Consider the following 9,508-nt stretch of genomic DNA (forward strand, 5'->3'; position numbering starts at 1 on the left):
ATTTGAATTCCAGTAAATTTGTTTACAGACACATGATTTCCACAATTTGAAAATCCATTTAATTTACATCATCGTTAATACGAAATCAGTTATACGAGATGGTGTTATCGCTAAAGCGCGGCGAGTGGATGCGCCAGCTCGAAATAAATGGGTTTCTTTTGTCAATTTCTAGTGTTGCCCTTTTTTTCTCTCTAGAGAGCAAAATAAAAGGTATAAAAGGTATAAAAGGCAAAATAAAATAAAATAGAATTTGACAAAAGAAACCCATTTATTTCGAGCCAGCGCATCCACGCGCCTCACTTTAGTTATCAGTGATAACTTATCACCGTCAACGTAGCCGTCGCAACTAGTACGCTACTACAACCAGGGTTACATGTATAAACACAATATTAACAAGCAAACTTAGCCAATCGATATCTTCACCGAAACACCATATCGTATATCATTGTACCCTGGTTTTCGATAACGTTGGCCAGTGAGTGAGTAAGCTCAGTCGGAATTGGCACAACCAAACAACAAACTTTCGCGATGCGCAGCTCGATTTGGTTACAAGCCGTCGGAACGATCACGACGCTCATGGCGATTACACCAAGAGCCCACGATTAAGTATAGATTAAACGCAATATGTATATGTGATCAACTGTTTCAATCATGTTATCCTATTATTCTACAGCGATAGACAGCGAGTGAGTAACGCCTGTCTGGATTGAGAGAAACCAACCATGTAGCTAACTAGCTGCAAGCAGCTAGGTAACTAGCTTGCTTGATTGTCGGTCAACCAACATACTGTATTCTACGTGGTATACGGCGTATCATATTTTGACGAAGGAGACACGACCTACTCTAAAATAGGGCTATATATAATATGTACAAGATTTTATAAAACCAGCAAATCTTGTACATGCACACGCACGCACGCACGCACGCACACACACACACACACACACACACACACACACACACACACACACACACGACGGCATGAGCCACATCATTATACATAATTATAATCATTTTATATTAATATCCTACATATACATATATATATATATATATATATATATATATATATATATATATATATATATATATATATATATATATATATATATATATATATATATATATATATTGAGTGAATGTATATATTGAGTGAATGCGAAAATATATATATATATATATATATATATATATATATATATATATATATATATATATATATATATATATATATATATATTGAGTGAATGCGACAGTTGCGCTTCCACCAGATAATACGTATTTTAAATCGAGGTTTCGTATTCTCCAATTTTCTCCTCCGAAAGTGGACCAATTTTTAAAAAAAATTCCTTATTGGTATGAGAAAAATATTTTCTATGCAACTATGCGCATTTTTTTTTTTAAATCGACCGTTATATAAGCACGCTGGATTCTTTTCGTGGGTGTAAAAAAGAGGCGATTTTATAGATGCTTAGCGGCTCCTAGCTCCTATAAAAAATAACTATTTAAAAAAATAAAAGCACAGATGCATGCCAATGGTGGATATCCATAACATATTAAAAAATAATTAATAAATAATCTCTAGTGCCATAATTGAGAAAGGGAGAAGTGTAATACGTTTGTATGGACAAGGCGCTGGTGTCCAGCCCTCTTAAGTACTGCATTATAAGTAGAGGTAGGACCGGAAGCGTGCCGTTTATTGTTCAATTGTTGTAAACCTTTGTAAAAAAGGTTCGGCAAACCTTTAGGGTCCCCTCAGGGTCCGGGCTTTAATTATAAGTATTATGACTAGACATTGATATTCGTTGGCGCACTCGATTAGTTCGCCGACAACTTGGAAATGGTCCATTGTGCTCAAATTTTCTCTAAACCCTGCCTTTTTTATATATTGGTTTTCGTTGAGGATATTCTTCAACCTTTCTGTAATAGTATTTGTGAAGAGCTTATAAACTGTTAAAAGTATGGATCGGAAGTTCTTGATTTCACTTTTATCTCCTTTTTTGTGGATTAAAATTGTCGTTGCGTTGTTCCATTCTTCTGGTTTGGTTCTGGATGCATCTGTGTATGTATATGCATATATAAATACATATGTATGTATGTATTTGTTAATTTTTTCTCGAAAACTAGATATGATTTTGGAAAAATTAGATTACATTAAATTAAAACTAGACTCTAATTCTGGCGTTAAAATCATATTCAGGCGGCTTAATAATCTTAAACTAGTGATTTTTCGATATTACGTGACTGCAACATTAGCCCCCTTTACACAGTCGTTCTATCGCGCGTTCTCAGGAGCGTACAGGATTGCGTGCGGGTAAGCCTGTGTGCGATACTGTTTTCGCAGTTGTGAACACTAATGTTCTTTCGCGCGCGATTACTCCTACCATTTTTTGTTAAAACGGAAAGAGCGAACGTGTAAAGGCTAGTCGTGCGTAAAGGCTAAAGGCTAATCGACCGCGCGAAACTGGCGCGTGTTGGGGTGTGTGCGAAACGCACAGTTTTACTGAAGTAACGCAGTTGTATAGTAGTGTTGCGGTGAAAAATGGATAGAAGAAATATCATGGCGCAAGTTATGATGTTCGTTGATGTTGATTTAATCAAAAAGAAGAAGAAACGATCCATGTGGGTTAAGAAATATAGACAGCAATATTGTCATATGCCACTGATTGAAGAATTACGAGAAAATTATCCGGACGATTTCAAGAATTATTTGCGTATGAATGATCAGTTATTCAATATATTGTTAGATAAAATCAAACATAAAATATCAAAGCAAGACACTGTTATGAGATTATTAGTGCAGAAGCACGTTTAGCAGCAACTCTTCGATATCTCGCTACAAGACGTTCATTCGAAGATTTAAAATTCAGTACCGGTATATCTGCTCCATCTCTTTCTACAATAATACCAGAAACGTGTCGAGCTATTTATGAATGCTTGAGGCTGGATTATTTGAAGGTAAATAAGTGTTTGTATTATAAATAAAAATCCATATTATTAGATTTAAGTTTAATTTTAATTTTCATGTTTAATTATTACAAAAGTTTAATCATTAAGTTGATCCTGGAACATTTCTTCACTAGGGGTAGAAAAATTTTGTGATTCGTATCAACTTGACGATAATTCGACGGAAGATGGTGCATGAATTATAAGTTTCTTATTACAGTAATTGTCACACACATCAGTGGCTACCGACAGATTTTTCAGTAGCCCTTTACGAATAACATTATTTATAATAGATTCCGCATAAATTGCCTGCAGTGGATCCATCTTTGCTAATTTTTTGCCTATATTTATTCCGGTAACGTCAAACTCCGAAAGCTCCTTGCTGGTAGATTTTAGCGTATCTGTGCAGATTTTGTAGAATTTGGCCTGGTAGTTTGTCGTAGCCTTCCTTTTATTTCTAGGTGTCGACGCCATTGCAGTCGGAGCAGCGTCAGTCTAAAAAAAATGAAATTAAAAAGTTAATTTATAATTCCATTTTTCAGATGCCGTCTACGAAGGAAGAATGGATCAGAGTGGCACAAGAATTCAATGAGAAATGGCAATTCATCAACTGCGGAGGTGCAATGGATGGCAAACACATTCGCATTATGCCTTTACCGGGTTCCGGAGCCAGTTATTATAATTACTAAAACTTTTATAGCATCGAGTTGATGGCTTTGGTTGGACCTAACTATGAGTTTCTTTACGTTGACGTGGGTAAAAATGGAGTGAAGAATTTCCGATGGAGGGGTATTAGAACACACAGAATTTTATCGTAAACTGAAATTGGGTGATCTCAATTTGCCAGAAAACAATGATACCGTGTAAATAACTTTAACTTCGTCTTTTTGGGTGATGAAGCGTTCGGACTAGAACCAAATTTTCTCAAACCATTTTCTCAGAGAGAACTAGATTACGAAAAAAGGATTTATAATTACAGACTGTCAAGGGCTCGTAATTGTAGTTGAAAATGCCTTTCGAATAATTTCAGCTAGGTTTAGGATATTACAAACGGCTATAAATATGAAAAGTCACAACAAAATTTGTTACGTCGTCCTTGCTATTTGCACATTACACAATTTTTTGTGTAAACGCAGTAACTCATATCATATTTCTAATCACGCAAGGGATGAAATTACTACAGACTCACAGCAACATGGGGAGAGATTTGAAAATTCTGTATTAATTAATCTCCAAAGACGTCCCCACGCCAAAATCACTTCGGAAGCTACATAAACGAAACAGGGACCAATATAAAACATACTTTAATACAGATGGAAGTGTTGAGTGGCAAGATCGTATGATCTCAAGTGGAAGAGCATAAAAATTAAAAAGTAGGAACGTAGTTTAAGTTCTTAAAATGGTCAAAATGTGTTACTGTAATCTCTAGAATATTGAATATGTAAATGTATAATTTCAATAATTTTAAATAAATATTAAATGCCCTAAATACGCCCTTGGTTTTTTTATTAGTTTTTAGTTCGTTTTACATACTTTATACTACATATAATTATACACTGTAAATAAATACCAAAAAATTTACTCACGACTTTAGTTTGCTGCCCAGTTTCACCAGCTCCACTCTCTGTAACACTTTCATCGGTCGAAATATCATTTTGATAAAAATAATCATTAGTACGGCTTTCATCCTCTAGTTCTTCATCAATGTTAGATATACTATTAGCAGGTAGTTCTTGGTCCTTAGTGAAGAGCAAATTATCAAAGTACCATAGGGTAGATTTGTACACGTCATCTGTTCCTCTTCCACTACGTTGGCTGTCTACTACTTTCTTGAGTTCCTTCCGGAAGGACCCTCTTAAACTTTGCAACTTTTTGACAACAAAATCTCGATTAGCATTTAAAAATCCTCTTTCTTTAACGAAGTCAACTATTTTTTTATAAGCTTCCTCTTTCAGATTTTTATTTTTATATTCCTCGGACTTAATTTTCCAGAGGCACGGAAAAGACTGGTACATTAAAAGTAATTCCACAATCAATTCTTTACTCCACGTGCGTAAGTCCGCCATCTTGTAACAAAAGCACGCCCGAAAGAATTTTCTGTGTAAAGACAACGTCGAACCACACGATTGCGCGCAGGACTGCTGAGTTTATCGCGCGGTTTATCCCTTCCCGGTCCAACATCTTTACACGCGCACTCTTTCGCGCACGATTAGCTGTTTCACGCGCGATAGAACGACTGTGTAAAGGGGGCTATTGTATTAACTTTATTTTATTTTCGTTTAAGCCTGTGGATTTTGTTTTAGTTAGCTTAGCTTGCTCGCGAAGCGACGGGTGAGTTCTCATGCCGGTTACACTAGGCATGCAGAATACCAGATAGATAGAAAATACACTTGTGCAAGAATACCAATCACCTACTCATCTCTTATATTCTCCGCCCAGTTCGACGGGGCTGGCCAGCGAGTAGGCTAGCCGAGTGAACTTGCTTTCGAAGTGGGCAAGCTGGTACAATGGTTCATGTACCAGCTCCAGTGGATGGAAACGAAACAAGCTTCTCTCGCGCTTCACAACCCGATCGCGGCTATCCACTCGCCCAAGTCACAAAGAGTAACGAGTGAGATCCGCGCGTGTGGCGATTATACCAGGAGTACAAGACTTTGAACGGATACACTCGGTACACAAAGCGGCAACCTGTATTGTATATACGAATGTGTTTATGTTGACCTACTCTTGCATGTATATAATGCGTACATATGTTGAAAGACGTTTCTACAAACACCATTCATGTATGTACATATGTATCAAAAGTAAACTTGTTTATACAAGAGTAACATAACATGGGTGCAACTAGAAATCACAACTCCGTCGTACAAATGACTACATACATGTTTATTATTTACTATTATTATGTAATATATATGTGTGTATGTATGTATGTATATGAATACGGCGTCTTTCGTCTATTACTGCTTTTAGATCTTATCATATACGTCATTCATTTTAAATTTTCTTTTTTCTCACTTGTATAAGCTTAAAACATATTGTCGACTTAAAATATATGGCTGATTTCTATATTTTTTTTAAGAAGACTGAAGATTTGAAAATACGCCTCACTAGATTTTTTTCACTTATTAAGGAATTCTAAAACCGATGCATAGCACGTCCCGGCATCGAAAGAGTAGTCATTCAAACCTCATTTATTAACTAGATTTTAATTGTAACAGTCTGAAATTGTTAACTTAATGAACAAATAAACACCTCAACTAGGGAATAAAATTTAAAAATGAAAATTTTGAAAGCGAATTAAGTCGTTGTTCGCGCACGGCCCGCTTGTTGCGCGCAACCAAACCGCTTTGATATGGACGCGTTGTCTCCCGCAGTGAGCGACCGCGCTGAGCGATTTTAACCAGGGTCTCAGAATCTTCAACGGATCGATGATAACATTCCGAGCCCGTGTTATTTTACCTGCTCGATACCTATTGTATCCTTCGATTCGACGGCAGAGGCAAGCGAAGCGAGCAAGCATCGTCGGCAGTCGCCATTGCGCGGGTGCGGCCGCGACGCTGAACCGCCACGCAACGAGCGTCGCGTGCACGGCGATCTCAACAGGAGCCCATAGCTACGGGTAGATAATTTACGCTTTGACCTCGATAGCACACATTTACCGAATCTCTGTATGGCTTCCTATGTCTGTTGAACTGTTGCGACAGAGGTAGACTGGCTACTTTTCTCAAGGACCCCTAAACAAGTTATACTTACTTCACTATAACATATTTTGTGCAAGACCAAATTCAGTCAGTTGGGTGAAATTAATTCAACTTCAATAATATATGTCATTTCAGACGAATTAGTAAATTAATTGTTTGAAACCTTTGTGGAAATAAAATTCCCCTACACGTGAGTTCATTTTGGAATTTTTCGCACCATTTGATTACCATACACTTTGTTTTTTTTCCGAATCTTTAGTTTTCGCAACAGTAAAATAGTAAGTAAAAGTAAAATAATAAAATGGCAAAATAGTGAGCAATTATATCATTCCATCTTTCTAAACTTTCAAAGCTGAAATATATTTAATTTGCGGAATTACATGAATAATCCGAATTTTTGCCAATGCGACTAATTTCATCCATATTAAAAATATTTATTACTAATAATCTTTACCATGCTTAGGCTTTATTTCTTCAAAAAGACATGCTCTGTTTTGTTCAACTTTTCTTTATAATCTCTTGTATGACTTTCTGAAAACCGTTATTATATCTGATATACATATTTTATATTTATTTATATCACTATTAGTCCTTGAAACGCATCTACGGTTGTCTGACATATTCAGGCTTTATAATTTGTTTATAATGAGCACACAATTTATTCATAGTTAAGTTTATTTATCTATTTAAGTTAGTGATATAATATTTTGTAGATATTTTACCGTCAGATTGTATTGCCAGTTGTTTTATCTGGCGTTTTATATAATTCATATTCGAATACAAAATTCATTACTATGATATGTATATGTACGTATATTTCTGCAGGCGAAAATACTGTTTCACCGGTATTCGCCAGTAATTATATATTAACATTGATATTTGAGATTTTTTTACATAATGTTTATTGGAACAATGCATTAATTAATATTACTTACTATTACGAATAATGGAAAAGTGTTTCATATCACAATATCCCTATAAATGTGTAAAAAAATGGTTGGTTAAATTACTAGTCAAGTGACGTTTTCACGAAAAGCAGTACTGTGAATCAGGTCGCGCTAAAAACCCAGGTGAAAGAAAACGGAATACAACGGAGATATTTCATAAAATGAGCATTTATCTTTTCTATATATGTATGTGTAGCAGATCGAACTTTGGTGAATACTGGCATATTTACCAATTTTGACCAGTCAGATTGTAAAGCCATTGTGTCATACATATGAAATAACTACGTGGGAAAGATATTTTGACTTAGTCAAAATATATTACAACTGGTGTAAACTGGCGATACTTTGAATGTAACAGATATATTAATTCGAAATCGATATAGTATGTCAAAAAAAATATTGACCGATTTTATCCTTCTATTCCTTATTATAAACACAGAAAATATTGACTGATTATTTAAAATAAATATTATTTATGTACATAGCACATGCAAAGATTGAAGACCACTGACATTTTTGTTAATAAATATGCGCATACTTCTCAGTTTGTTATGTTGCCCTACTACTTGAGTCGCCAACGGTGAAACAAACGTAATCGAAAGTGAAAAATGAAACAAACAAAAACGGCGCAAAGTTCGTATTTCTTTCTCAAAAAAGTGTGTCGCATGGTGTCGCATGGTCTTTTGTGTTTTTAGCTTCTTACATAATTTGCTGATGATGTACATTGTACATTGTTGCTAATTACAATAACAATTAAAATATTATACTGATAAACTATAATATTCTTCTATATGAACTATGATTTACATATATGTACATAGTTGTTAACCATGTTTACTATTGTAGTCATAGATGAACATCACTGAACATGTATTGCTCACACACAATATCGTTAGTACATATGTACATATATATTGTACACATGGATTTGTCGGCGCTCGAGTCCCGCGCTGCCCGTTTCACCTCTTGCCGTTTTATGTTCACCCAATATAAAGTGCGCTTTAGTGACGTGGCAAACGCGACTATGACAGCTGAGAGTGACAGGTAAATTATGTACACTGACGGAAAGAAATATTTCCAAAAAATAAATATCTTTTCTATGTAATACAGTTAATACATTTTACAAATAGGAATCGTAAAATGAACCACGAAAAGTATTCTGTAATTATGTGTGGAAACAGTCACGTTGTCAAGTTGTATATAAAACATTTCATTCATTAATATAATGATCATAATCGTGAGCTTTTCTGACATGCTCTGAAGTATTGACTTCAATTTGATTTGATGAATTCAACTCGTATAGACTATAGAGCATCGATATTTTTTTTTCATAAATCGCATTTAATCGGATACTGATCCAACTTAGCGAAACTATGGTTAGGTGACTTTAAAAAATTAAAATGATCGATTAAATGCGATTTATGGAAAAAAAATTATATCGATCCTCTATACGAGTTGAATTCGTCAAATCAAATTGAGGTGGATAAAAACCGCTATAAACCAAAAAAAGGCTACGGAGTCGTTAAAAATAAAACCTTCTGACATTTTCCAACAATCCGACTTTGATTTTAAAAATGCCAGGTTGAAATTCTTTTACCATTTTTATTTCTACAATATTATACACCTGTAAGACCGTTTATACAGCTAATAAGAGTGTAGCATGTACTAGTAACCTCATGTAAATCACGAAAAAAAATCTTTTAACATTTTATATTCTTTATTTATAAAACTAATAAAATGTATGCATTTGGCGTAACACGATGGCGAGGGTGAGAACGAGAAAATGACAAATAAAAAAACACTTCCTCTCACATTGAGTAGTGGTGGGTCACTCTAGTCTAGTGTTTCCCAACGTTTTGGGGGGGGGGGAGGAGGAGGAATGAGCTAATAATAAATTACGTTTAAAATTTC

At 35.0% G+C, this 9,508-nt stretch overlaps 1 protein-coding gene across 1 annotated transcript; it reads right to left on the reverse strand.

The window, feature by feature from the left end:
* Positions 1-2,996: 2,996 nt before the first annotated feature.
* LOC143910449 (uncharacterized) lies at positions 2,997-8,587 on the reverse strand. The gene is made up of 2 exons (XM_077428935.1): positions 4,533-8,587; positions 2,997-3,441 (listed from the first exon to the last, which is right to left on the reverse strand). Exons 1-2 carry the CDS (start codon positions 5,010-5,012, stop codon positions 3,109-3,111), a joined length of 813 nt encoding a protein of 270 aa, XP_077285061.1. The 5' UTR covers positions 5,013-8,587; the 3' UTR covers positions 2,997-3,108.
* Positions 8,588-9,508: the final 921 nt, after the last annotated feature.

The sequence above is a fragment of the Arctopsyche grandis genome, chromosome 4 (genome assembly GCF_051622035.1).
Source record: "Arctopsyche grandis isolate Sample6627 chromosome 4, ASM5162203v2, whole genome shotgun sequence".
Lineage (NCBI taxonomy): Eukaryota > Metazoa > Arthropoda > Insecta > Trichoptera > Hydropsychidae > Arctopsyche > Arctopsyche grandis.

What these genes read in the sequence shown, in the direction of transcription:
- LOC143910449 (XM_077428935.1), bottom strand. Translation starts at nt 5,012, where the DNA reads ATGGCGGACTTACGCACGTGGAGTAAAGAATTGATTGTGGAATTACTT. An exon ending in CTGGGCAGCAAACTAAAGTC is followed by an intron (nt 3,442 to 4,532) that starts GTGAGTAAATTT and finishes CATTTTTTTTAG; the next exon opens with ACTGACGCTGCTCCGACTGC.